This window comes from Cygnus atratus, chromosome 5, assembly GCF_013377495.2.
Source record: "Cygnus atratus isolate AKBS03 ecotype Queensland, Australia chromosome 5, CAtr_DNAZoo_HiC_assembly, whole genome shotgun sequence".
Taxonomy (NCBI): Eukaryota; Metazoa; Chordata; class Aves; order Anseriformes; family Anatidae; genus Cygnus; species Cygnus atratus.
Genome location: NC_066366.1, coordinates 23163105 through 23176651, shown reverse-complemented (window position 1 = coordinate 23176651; position 13547 = coordinate 23163105). Strand labels below are relative to the sequence as shown.

The window sequence follows — 13547 nt, the reverse complement described above, 5'->3', positions numbered from 1 at the left end:
ATCGCTCATAACCAGCTGAAGTGAAGAGTGACAAATTCATGTTCAAAAGTCACAATGGCATCCTACCATTGTACAGTTGGGATCTGACTTCCACAGACATGTTTCCAAATACTGCCTTAAACTGACATTTCAATCACACCAGTTAAGTGCCTCCAAATGAATGTTAATGCTTGGCTATAATCAACAAGAACAGAACGTTTAATACTAAGTAAACCCCAATCAGATGCAACCATAATTAGTTATCAATATATTATAGTGAAAACATGTCAATATGGGGGGATGGGGAGAATTTAGATAGCTGACATTTTATTATGTTTTAAAACCATTTAACATTTCTACTAAATACAGGGAAAATTTAAACACAGAATATCCTGATGATCACTTCTTTCACTTACAATACAAGCTACATAGCTAATCCTTATTATCCCAATTTGGGATGCAGATACCTCCAGAATCAAAAATAGGATGAAATAGAGTTCTTACACATCTGTAGTGTAACATTCTAGGCTAAACTCTGATTTGGTATTTCCTTTGGGGGATGGAACGACAGAAGGGCCCTGAACACCAGGATAAATATAAGGAACCTGATAGTTTCCTAAAGCTGTGTCATGCAGGCAAGATAGTAGTTATCTCTATAGTAAATTAACAGACTTGCACATGTACACATTCATTTATTCTGACTGCCAAATACCAAATTCCAATTTCACGTTTCCACACTGCTACAAATCCTCAAAAGCATCACAATACTGATCTAGCCAATACTAGCAACTAGTGTAGCCTAATCCAAAGCATACTACAGTACACAATAAATTCATACCAGACACAAATATAAAAGGCTTGTTCAAAGTGAAACAGAAGTAAAGGTAATTTGCCATTAAGCATTTAATTTTATTTACTCTCCTCCCATTCCATTTGCTTGAACACCATAGCTATTTTCATTTACAGACAATTGTATTTGTTGTCAGAATAAACACAAATATTTTTGTAAGTACATTGTAACAGTGACATTTCACTAATATGTTTAACAGCTTCATTATTCCCTGATATTTGATATAGGAAAAACATATTACAGTTTTAAGTTGAAGCACAATACGGATTTTAGGCTAGTATCAAACAAATCCAATTAGAAAACTGAAAGGCCTACCCAGAAACATGGCCATCAGCAAGACTCAAAACGAAGCTTTTCCATTTCTAGTACGCGTTGCGCTTTATACCATGGCACTGCAGCCGCCGAGGGTCAGATTAATTAAGACCAAGAGCAGCTGCAGTGCAACGTGAGAAGCACGCTGCCACAGCCCTCACCAGTCCAGCCCAATTACCTGCAGCATTCCAGCACCAGACAACTGACAACTACCATGCTCCTCACCAGGTCATTAACTCCTGCTGGCCAGCCGACAAGTGTTAAAAAACAAACTAACCTCTTTTTAAGATGGACTGAAAAGCTGACTGCACCTGCTGCAGGATGCAATGACGAATCCCAGAGAGATGTTTGTCAGTCAAATCTGTACAGATGTTGCTTAACTTTATGCTAGAGCTGTATCCAAAGACGGAAATGAGACAGCAATCAGGCACAAGCCCTCCTCCCAAATCCCTCTATGCTCTATTTCTAATAGCTGGTCTGACAAATTTAGTAAATCCAAGGTCTCGTTTCCTAGCCAAAAAGCTACTGATCACTGATTAAATAAATTCCCTGGTCAACTACTGAGGAAAGTATCTGGAGTTAACGCTGTTGATTAATGAACTAACAATATCACGGCATTTGAGAAAGGTATTGATTGCTACAGGATATAGCCTCCTAGAAAAAAAAAGAAAATTTTTTTTTTACTGCGTAAGGGACAAACAGAAAACAATTACAAGATTCAGACATTTCCTAATTATATTTTCTAAATATTAGCTCCAAGACCTATGCTCCAAACACATCTATTAAAACTTTGATCTGTCTACAAAACACTATCTTCAGTCTTGAAGTCTTGTACAGAAATTTAAAAATTTGTGAAAAGGGGAAATTTTAAATTATTAGTTTTTATAGACTTCTGCTATTTTTCTTAATTCTTTTTCCCTCAGAATTTACAAGTCCATAACATAGATACACTTAAGGAATGCATAATTTTCTGCTTTGCAGAAACCTCAATTTAATCAAGAAGTAAATATGTAATATTGTCACTAGAAGCACATTCGTCTACATATACGCTTTCTTACCTATTGAGAATCATTTATTTTCTCAACTCCATTGAAGACTACAGTGAGAAAAACAAATACAGAAAAGCTGAACTTGATAGAAAATAGTATTTCCTTGTGACAACCACAGCTGTCCTTCATTTTGCCAAACAAGTGCACAGATAAGAAGTACCTTTTATTAAGGTTAACTAATCATTTCAAATCTATCAAGTTGTTTCACACCCTTCTTACACTAGAGAAAGACACATCACCTTCTTGCAAACCAAAGTCATTTACCATGTAAAAGTTTATTCACTCAAACATAAACATCAGTGTAAAATTTCTACCTAAACTTCTCAAATTTTTTCTAAACCTGTCAAATGAAAAGCTGCTAAATTCGCACTGGGGCAAATTAGATATGTAACAATCTCAAGATTAGACGAAGTTACATAGTCAGTTTCAGCTTCCTTTTAAATGTAAAATGTACTAAAGATCTGCAGTCTAACAAGCTAACTTTTTTTATTCTGTTCCAGTAACTAGGCAACTGACAACTGTCCAACTGAGAATTATCTCTCCGAACAGCTGGCAATCAACACTTGGGGTTTTTTCTGTTGTCTTTTTTTTTTCTAGTAGAAAGATCAGTAATTACAGCTCCTTTAGAGCTGTGTAGGTTTGTAAAGAATCCACCTCTGAAATCTCTACTCATTATTTAGTCACCTCCCCAGTTCCTTTATCCCAGCAGTTGCTCATATCAGTAAATGTTTACAACAGAATCTTAAAATCTTAAATCTTACATTTGCATTTATGAAGTCTCTATTTAGCCCATGTCAATATCTTGAAAAAATGAGAAATACCAAGAATAAAATTGGGATGCATTTACTGACATATGACAACCACCTCCAAGGAACCATGACAACAGATTGCTAACTCCAACCTAGCTTTTAGCTGTCTTATTTCTCCTTTATTTTTTATTCTCGTCCATAGCTGAAAGATAATATTTCACTGACGTTATTCCAAGTGTTGATTTTTAAAACTGATTCCTTTCACTACAAGACTTCAGATTATTTTCTGTAGTTAATGAATTGCCGTACTAATTTCTAAATAAAGAAAATAATGGTGAACCAAGCTTGATATATTACACCTTTCCCCTCCCTAACTGTTAAATAGGAGTAATGAAGCTAGAAAGTGAGCTTAATTATAAATTCCTCTGGTTAGTTGTATGTTCGAAAAATTTGAAAGGCTTTGTAGGAGTCAGAATAATATAATTTTCCAAAGGACACACGCATGAAGATTTGGTAGACAATCCCCCAGAATTCATGAATGTTTCAAAAAAAAAAAAAAAAAAAAAGCAGACATTCAAACACAAAACATCTCAAATACAAGTCACTGTGAAAACATAACAGACACACAACATTTCATACACTCTCTATATGAGGCAGGGGAAGGAAACTCTGACCTTCTGTATTCTCCAAATATTTAGAGAATATTACTAATTAGAAATCTGTTACAAAAACAACACAGCTATTCTATTGTTAAAAGCAGTAAAACCTTATCCCCATTTAATTATGTTTTTATTAATCTCTGCTCTTAATATGATCTAATTTAAGTACACATATGACTTCATATTCCAATAAATTAAAAAACACTGACCGAGCTCAAATTCACTCAAGCACCAAGTTCAGATCAGGCAAGATCCTGTTGCAAGATAAACAACGTGATGCGATGTAACATAATTTTGTGTGCGTGTGTGTGAGTGAGAGACTTGGGGGGGGGGGGGAGCGCTGACAGAGCGAGAGAGAAAGCGAGTGCGCGCCAGCATTCACAATGGAAAAAAATACATATGTCCACAGTAGTTTTCAGTCCAGGGCTCACTACAATTCAGAATGGAAGAACAGATAAAACAATGAGAGCTTAATACAACAAAAATACTAACTTCCATATTGTTCAAAATACAACCATACATAAACATAGGTCTGCAGAAGGGCCGCTTTATGAGTTCACTTTACGATATTAAAGCAGAATGGCTGTGTCAGTATTTAAGTTTTGGACCAGAACTCACTAGTCAATACACACATCATACTTCTCTGCAGAAGAAGTCAGCACCTATTATTTTACAAATAGGGCATATTTTTGCCAGTCTAACTTCATTTCCACAAATATGGGGACAAGACTGAACAGAAAGGAATCGGGAATAATTTAAGCACAATACCCAAGCTTAAATTGCAGAAGTCCAAACAATTAGAAAAAGTCAGCTGGTAACCTGAAAAGAGAATAAGTTGTGTACTCCAAAAATAAAACTCTAGTGGACAGTAATGTATTTATGTAGTGTTTCCTATTTTGTGAACTAAAATGTTCAGTGAAAGGCTGATTTTTTTCCTTCAATGTCTTGTAATTAGAGCTGCCATATAATTCTTCAGTAATTATGTCACCTTTTGATGCACAAAATTAATTCCAACAGAAATCACTCTGCATACTGAAGTCCTATATCACAGAAAAAAGAAAGAACACTATTAGATCATAGGAACTACGCATGACTTCTGTATTACAACCAACTTTCTACTTTCCAAACAGCAACTTACTCAGACTGTGCTAAAACTTTTTTTGGAAAAAGGAAAAAGTTTCACAGAAACTTCAGTGAGCGAACATTCCGAAATGTACATTAATCGCATTTCTAGTCACACACATAAATAGAACAGAGTAAGCAACTTCTACTATGAAACCAGAATAATTGGTTATGAAACTCTGTAAGAAATATAAACCATATCTTTATATTAGCTATTGCACAAGGTTCACCTTCCCTAATGCTGTACGAGCATGAGGGTCTGGAAGAAACCCAAAAGTGATCAGCTTAGGGGATGCCAGGACCTCCGAAAATTCCATGGGCTTGTGGTCATATGCAAACAGAAAGACTAACAAGAGCTAGCCACAAGGGAGTCCATTTCTCAGACCTTCACCATGCTTTAGCAGGTATCAGTCACAAACTTCTTTAAAACACTCATTTGCAATATGACATGGCTGCAAACTCAAAGCAGACTGTCTAAAGTCAAACTGGAAGTTCATTTGCACCTGTTACACTGAAACTGACTGAGCCTCACTGCCCTAGTTATTCACATTATTACTACTACTGATTTTAAGAGAGAACGTGTTTGTTGCAAACATTTTTACTCATGTCATTCTAGATCTTTAAATTTTATTTTTCAAAGGTTCCTCTGCTACATCTTTACAATTCGCTGCACAAATATATAATTCTGATTTAATCAGAAAACAGAAGAAATATGCTAGAGTACTGAACAAAAGATCTAATCTTTGGAGCGTCCTTTCCAACAGAGTGTAAATAAACTGTAGTAAAATGAAAAGGCTTGTAATTTGGTATTTGGAATATTCTTCATAAACACCAATTTTCTGTAACATCCTTGCATGTGATACCACCTCATGTATAATGCAGAAAATCTATTTCATTTTCATCTATTGACAGTGAATTTAATTCACTATTGCGGCTCTTTACGCAGATTATGTTATTAATTCTGCAATCAGGCTCTTTTGAATGCTTTTATTTCTTCCAAGAGTTTTCACAATCCTACATTGATTTTTTTCCACCCTACCATACCTTTCAAAATAAAAGACCTTATTTGCTAACTTTCTCAAAGGGGAAAGAAAAGTAAAAAAGAAAAAAAACTCACAAAGACATCAGTTTACAAACTGTATCTTTCAACAGGAAAACCTACACACATTACTTTAACCTTTGTCATGTGAGTATTATAAACTGCATTCATTAAGGTGACATACAACAGGTGCATTAAAATTTCCATAACAAAAATAATCATTGTAAAGAGACCACAGTCTCTCTATTAATAAAAAATTATTCACTTCTGCCTGACACTAAAGCTAGAAGACAGGAAAAGCTAAACACTAGCACATTAGTGTTCTGTTTACGCCCATACCAACTACCTTCACTATTTTACAGGATTCAGTCAGTCATCTTGTTAAACCGGATCAAATGCAAAATAGCTCTCATTTTTCCAACAGAAAAGTCAGTAACACCTACTCAATTCTAAACCACCAGGTATTCTTCAAAATTAATCAAAACACCAAAAAGAGAAGTAGCTACGTTATTATTTTGCATCAATTTACAAGAACACAGTTCAACTACAAAATGCTTGTTTATCTTTAGGAAAAAAATATTATTTAATTGCAGAAGCTAAAATCTTGTGTATCATTATGTAAGACACCCCCCCCCCCCCCCCCCGTTTAGAAATCTTAAAGGAGAAATACTAATTCAGATATTTATTATTGTTGTCATACACCAATATTAAAAACCTGTTTCTTCTGCATAAATACAGCTGATACAAAATACTTGTATCTTTATTTGTCCCAAGCATTTCACTTTTATAATAGAGTTTTCTTCCACCATCACGATAAACATAATATAAAGAATATCTAAAGAGCAGCACTTGTCCTCTTTCCTTCACTCCAGAGCCAGTGAACAAAGCAATGAGGCATAAAGAAGGTACATAATGGATTTAAAGTAAATGGCCCATTCTTTAAGAGGCAGCCTCTCAATTTTACTCATTCTAGCTTAATTGTCATTACAATGTCTGGAAACTTCAAACGAACAATTATTTTTACGCCAGCTGTCAAGTTGGTTCCTTAAAGCTCGATTTTTTTATTTTTTAACTAAAAAGCAAAGCAACCAGAAAATGCCTATGATTTTCTCTCAGAAACACCGCAAACATCTTTAAATATATTTCAAGCAGTTCAATTACTAGATAGTACCCATTTCATTTCATACACCAACTAAGACAGAACATTTATATTCACTGTTGCACTTCATAGCATACTTTTTTGATAAATATTGCTTCCAGTAGCACTGGATGCTTAGTTGCTAACATTTGAAACACACTGACATGACATGTACATACATCCCATGGGATTTAAAAATAAAGAACTGGCTAATTTTTGCACGTACCTGGGTAAAAATCTTTGGATTTAGACAGCTTGATGGTGGCCCCAGTCTCTTTCTGCAACTGAACAATTGTCTGTCCTCCCTTCCCAATTATAGATCCAGCAGCATAACTAGGTATGAGGACCTTTAGAAAATATTGGCCATCCTCTGAAAAATTGAGATATGCATGGTTAATACGGGTTAAAAACTTTGGTCTTCCCCACCCCCGCAGACCCACAAATAAAATGTTACATCTTTAAACTCGTCCAGTAATTCATGCACTTACATCTAACCAGTTGCGTCATTCTGCAAGACACGTTTGGACTATGCCTTTGACATTTTACAATACGTACATTTATTCTAAGCAAATTACAGAATCCATATATATTCCTTAATTCTGTAAAAGAATAAAATCAAAATTGTATTTCAAAGGTGGATTTTTTCCGATATTTCCGCTGGTAACCACAGCACACAGAAATGATTGGACACCTTTAAAAAAAAAAATGAAGCCCTGCACAAAAACGTGCCTAGTGACAACTACAACCTTGCTCGAAAATACTGCAAAAGAAATGCCAAAATTAAGAAGGAATGAATTGTAAATTCTGATGGGCTATTTGTTTGTCATTAGCAAACACATGAGAATAGCAATTAGCTATTGCATGCATTCTTCTTAAGTGAGCAAAACGACTACTCTGCTACCAAATAACCCACCCAAAATGTGGGGTTTTATTCCAAGCATTTCAGCCACTGCCAAGAAAACAACTCAACATGGTGCGGATGGAATCACTTGCCTAAGTAATCCTGATGTATTCCTTTAGCACTTCTTAAGCAACAATGATCTCTTTTAAGCTCATTAATTAAAGGACATTAAGAAGAATTTTTCCCAATTGATCAAAAGCCTAAGTCACTTATTTCAAATACACTTAAAAGGTGACGAGACAATGCCAGTCCTCCATCCACCACTAGCGTTAAAGCACACAATCGGATCAGGAAAAATATACATGGAATGAATAAAAAATACAAAATAAAAATGAAAAGGATTCCCAGTCTGATTCAACAACTGAACCGGCCTTAGAATCGTCAGTGCTACCATCCCAATTCTAAATCCAGCGACACTTAAGTCTGAGAAACCTTCTGCAACCGGCTGTGTAAAGTGCAGGAGAATAAGGGTTGGTTCATTCCCCAGACTTGGGTTCTCCCCAGTAATTATGAGCATGTCCCATTTGCTTTAATATCAAGATTTTTATCAGGAAATCTGTTCTACGAAGTTGTTGGGGTTTTTTTCCCAAGCAAGAGGGGCAATCCAAGTTCACCTCACTTTTCTTATTCGCGACTAGGAGCGCCTGAAGCAGTGCCTGCGTGTGACAATAGTGCCCATCCATATTAACGTAGCCGGCCGTGCGATGCTCTGCGCACAGTTAGCCCGCTGCTCTTAATATCGGGCAAACGAATTCACCTCTGCCTCGGTGCATTGTTATGACGACTCCAGCGCAAAGGAAGGGAGGCGATGCCGGTCCCGTTATAACTCATCTCATCCGGGCAGGGCAGGATGCGAGCCGCCGAGCCCCCCGGCGGAGGGACGGCTCCCCAGCTCCGCCAGTCAGCCCTCGCCCCCAGCCAGACAAACAAACGCCGCGCACACACACGCTGACAATAGCGGCGAGGCCGAGGAGGAGGAAAAACGCAAGGCAAGGCTGAAATTCAACTTGTGACCCGGAGGATGCGAAGGGAGGGAAGCGCGCCTGCCGTCTCCTTCCAGCCCATGGCGAAAAGGGCGAGGGGGGCTGCGGGAGCCCCCTGCGCGCCCCCCTCCCCGCCGCGGGGTCACGGCTCCGCAGCCCCGGCGTGGATATTAAATAAAAAGCCCGGTAGATGCTGAAAACCGACGCCATTTTGATGAATGATAACATTAGAGAAATGGGAATGGTTGGGGGGGGGGGGGGGTGAGGGGGAGGCAGGCAGGTAGGGAAGGGGAGAGGAAAGGAGAGGTGGGTGGGCTGGGCGGGGGGAGGTGACGGAGGCTATACCCACCGCCCGTGTTGGTCCTCTTGGTGCTGCCGGCTTCGGGGGGGGCTTCCAGCGGTCTTTTCCGGGAGTCCGGCGGGTCCAGGTCTATGGGAACCCCGGTGTGGGTCCCGTTCTGCTGGATGGGAGCTGCCGCCATCATGTTTGCTGCTGCTCGGAGGAGAATTGTCTCTTCCCTTCTGTGGTGGGGGGGCAGGGAGGGAAGGGGGAGGAGGAGGAGGAGGAGGAAGGGGGAGGAGGAGGAGGAGGAGGAGGAGGAGGAGGAGGAGGAGGAGGAGGGGAGGGGGCTCGTCCCGTTTTCTTGTCCTTTTCGAAAATGTAGAGCTAAGCTCGGGGCTGCCGAGGATGCTGCGCGCCTTGTTTATCTGGCACCCGGGGGGAGGGAAGGGAGAGGAGAGGAGAGGAGAGGAGGGAGGGAAGCGGGCAGCGCTGGCTGGAGGAGCAGCTGCAGTGCAGTGTCAGGAGATGAGGAGAAGCGAGACAGGGGAGCGAGGGGGGCGAGAGAGGGAAGAGAAAGGGGGAGAGGGGAGGAGGAGGAGGGGGGAGAGTGAAAAGAGTGAGACGGGAGGAGGAGAGGACAGAGTGAGTGGGAGAGGAGAGGAGGGGAGAGAGTGGGAGAGGAGAGGAGGGGAGCGAGAACGAGTGAGACAGAGAAGGAAGGGGAGGGAGGGGGAGCGGGAGGAGGGAAGGAGGGAGGGAGCGAGCGGTATAAATGGTGGGCGAGGGAGCGAGGGGGAGATGATTCACGCCGCCTCCGAGCCCCCTCTGCTCCCTGCCTGCCCTAGCGCTGCGGCTGGGCTACCCGCCGCTGCCGGACTCTCATGCTCCCCCTCGCTGCCGGGCTGGGGCGGGGGGACGCGGGGGTGTGAGCGTGTGTGTGTGTGTGTGTGTGTGTGTGTGTGTGCGCGTCTGGGGGCGTCCCTGGCTGCGCGGCGGGGCTCTGCTCCCGCCCTAGCCCCAGCCCCGCCGCCTCCTTCGGACGCCCCGGCAGCCGCCTGCCTCGGCCGGCCGCGGGCACGGGCCCGCCGACCTCGGCTGCGCCGCAGAAACCCCCGAGGCAGGAGAGGTTAGAGCGGGGGGGAAGGCCGGGAAGGGGGAGGCAGTGGGTGGATGGGGTTGGGGGGGAAGACTAAGGCCGGTATAAAAGGGAGGGCGGGGCTTACCGCCAAGACGGGCGGGAGATCTGGCCAATGGGAACAAAAGAGAGAGAGGTTGGGATTGAAGTGCGCAGCCAATCGCGGGCCGCGAGTGGAAGAGCCGTTGGGGGGGGGGGAGGCGGGGGCGGTTTAACCGCTGCGGCGGGGGTGGGGGCTGGCGGCGGGGAGGCCGTGTGGGGAGGAAGGGGAGGCCAGGCTGCTTCCCGGCCCGGGAGGGTCCCCGCCGTGATGCGGCGTCACCTGGGTTACGCGCAGCGCCTCATAGGCCCGCAGCTGCGGGGGAGGACGGCTGACATTGTCTGAGGAGGCGCGGGGAGAGCTGGACCGGGCCGGGCTGGGCTCCGTCCTCCTCCTCCGGGCCGGGGGGTGCGGTGCGGCAGCGCCGCGCTGGGGGCCTGGGACGCGGCAGCCTGAATGCTGCGGGCTTGTGGCGAAGCATAATAAAGATATTATTTTCGTGCCGTGACAGCTGGGCTAAGCCGGGGCTGTGCGACGCAGCGCCGCGTTCCTTACGTAAATATTTAATGGGAAAGGCGAAGACGTTTCCCTGCAGCGAAGGCTGTTCCCGTTTAGAAATTTCACAGGATTCAGCTTACAGGAAGGTGCTAGGAGGGAAGGGGTGACAGGGCTCGGGGGGGGGTTGCCTCCGTGCTGCAATAGCATTTTTACTCGACTCCTTGCAGCTTAATCGACTCCTTGCCTTTGAAAAAATTACCGGAGTGGTGTAAGCATAGCTGTAGCGGTCAGCACTAGAGCATCCGTTCTGTACAAAATTCGGAAACGCGCATTTATTGCATTAAACCGTGCTCTGTGCTAAATTCATACTGCTACGAATGTGTACAGAATGGCTGCTGGCTTGAGTCCTCTCACAGTGCGAGCTTAAAACCCGACTATTTGTGGATGAAATCCAGTTTCCATTCTGAGTTCCTAGGGAGACTCTGCCTTGGTTTCAGTAATCACTTATCATTAATGCTGCCCAAAACAATATTTAGAGCTTAAAATACAAATTTCATGCATAATATATAGTACAGCACATCCCCTTATAAATCCTTATAAATTGTGAGCCAGATAGCTAATATGCTATAGGATATTAATACATGGGCACTTTAACATCTGAACAGACTCCTGCCCAAGAGCATTCACAAATTAAGAAGCCGGTCCAGCGTTGTAAATAGGAAACTTTCAATGACTTCTTTGGGAATTGTGTGTCAGGAATGCAGTGTCTAGCCTCCCAGGCAAATGAAACAGATGCAGCAGTTTCAGTAACAAGCTGATAGCATGTATGGTCAGTAAAAATATTGTATAAAAGTGGAACTTTCCTACTCATCATGTACCCTTTGTATCTAAGATACTCTGACTCATAATTGCTTAGTTTACTGACTGAGATACAATTTTAGGCTTCTGTTACCTTGGCAGTTGCTGACACAATTATGGTACAGCAAGCTGGGGACTGTTCTGGCTCTTCCATTTTCTTTACTAAGTTCCAGTTGAAGAATTTTAATTAGTATTTGAGCCAGAAAGAGCATGGCATGACTTGAAAATCTCGGGTCCAGTTTGAAGGGTCATCAGTCTTACGGAGCTCTTTTTATTTGTAAACTGAGCAAATGACAGATAGAAAATCTTGAAGACAAAAATAAAAAAACAATAATGTTCAAGTGAAGCCATCTTCAGTTAATTTCCGCAGCAGAACTGTACAAATTATAACACTGCTCCCTTTATCTCACTGAACATGCCCCATTCATCTGTAGTAATGTGGAATCAAACAATTCTCTTGTTTTAAGACCACATCTGTTTTACTGTGCCCCCCACACCAATTTTAATTATGTGGCAGATCTGATTGGATTCAGCACCTGCAAGCCTTCCCTTTGGGAGCTCCAATTAGCTTATAAAACATTTAGTTGATTGCATTCTTTAAACAAAAGTATTGTTTCATCCTAACAACAGGAATATTGAAGTGTGGAATAAAAAAGGTTTTAATGTGATAAGCAGTGTGTGTGTTGTGTATCTCTCTTCCGTAAGCTCAGAGGAAAATGGTAATCCTGAAACCTAATTTCTTCAGACTCAGCAGATGTCTGTCCTGTGTTAGTCTGTTTCTTCACGAACAGCTGTCTGACAAGTGCCTCCCCTTGTCTTTACAGAATGTCTTTTGTTTAATAATTTCTTGATACGTTATGTCCCAGTCCCACTAAGACAAAGTTTTTATTTATTTATTTATTTATTTTCTGGTACCTATAAGTAGGCTCTTTATAGACTTGTAGGTTTTGAAGAATTTAACTAAAGCTGTAGAACTACCCTCTCAGCTAGTTTCTTAGTAGTGGTTCTATTTAACTAAGCAAATAGCTGCATATAATTAACATTTCAGCAACTATTAATTTAATATTAACAAGATTATTAGTTGCTACAGATATGCTTCAGAACACGCTTATGAACGCACCGCCTGTGACAGCCAGTAACCTGTCTGGAGCCGGGATATTGAGGTCTCGGGGCATATGGCAGAAAGCGCAGCCCTCTAGCGGCAGAGGTCACAGGTAGTTTTTGCAAGCTGTGTTTTTTTTGGTGGGTGGTGGGGAATGAAATGGGTCCTAGGAAATTCGCAAACAACCCCACTACTCTGCGGTACTCTCAGCCTCCTGCATTTTTTGTGGTCTGAAGTACCAGTGGAAATAGCTGTGGAGGCTTGTGCTACAGCTTTGTTCCCGCTCTGCCATGATTTCTATGGAGAAAGAACCAGTGGAAAAAATAAATAATTATCAGCATTTTTTTCCCCACTCTCTCATCTGCTGATCAGTGTTTCTTTTTCAAGCAGCTCTAGACTGGCATATCTAACCAATGTTCAGTTCTGGCATCTTGATTCCTTTTCCTGTTTCTTTATCTCCTACCAGCTAATACATTCTATAGCTTCAGGAAGAGTTAGTTCAGTGGTATTATGGAATACAAGTTCAATTTGCCAGCCTTATTTCTAAGAACGTTCTTGGCTGGTGGTGGTGTGGGTGGTTGTGTTCATAATAAACTCTTCCATAGGCATGAGAGCAGTCCTTAGAAAGGAAAGGGATTAGGAATAAGCATAAACCAAAGTAATTAAATATGTATTTTAACAAATAGAAATTCACAGGATAACTGGGGTAAAGTTGTAGTAAACACCTCCTAATCGGATAAGCTCCACTGAGCATCAAAATATGTGAATCAAAGGAATTAGTGTGAGCAGTATTAGGGACTGATTCACATTTTAGTGGTTCAGTGACCACCTTAGGAACCAAACTCAACCT

At 41.8% G+C, this 13547-nt stretch overlaps 1 protein-coding gene across 4 annotated transcripts in view; it reads right to left on the bottom strand.

Moving 5' to 3' along the window:
* NOVA1 (NOVA alternative splicing regulator 1) overlaps positions 1-13547 on the bottom strand; it is a 193314-nt gene that overhangs the window by 141652 nt on the left and 38115 nt on the right. Inside the window, exons 1-2 of one of the 4 annotated variants that reach the window (XM_035552164.2) lie at positions 9131-9301; positions 7124-7267 (exon numbers count right to left, since the gene is read on the bottom strand). The exons of 1 other annotated variant lie outside the window; for it this stretch is intronic. In XM_035552164.2, coding sequence (XP_035408057.1) covers positions 7124-7267; positions 9131-9266 — 280 coding nt within the window. In that variant the 5' untranslated portion in view covers positions 9267-9301. Of the gene's footprint in view, positions 1-7123; positions 7268-9130; positions 9302-13547 lie in introns of those variants that run through there. 2 more of the 4 variants (XM_035552166.2, XM_035552165.2) reach the window with 2 other exon arrangements.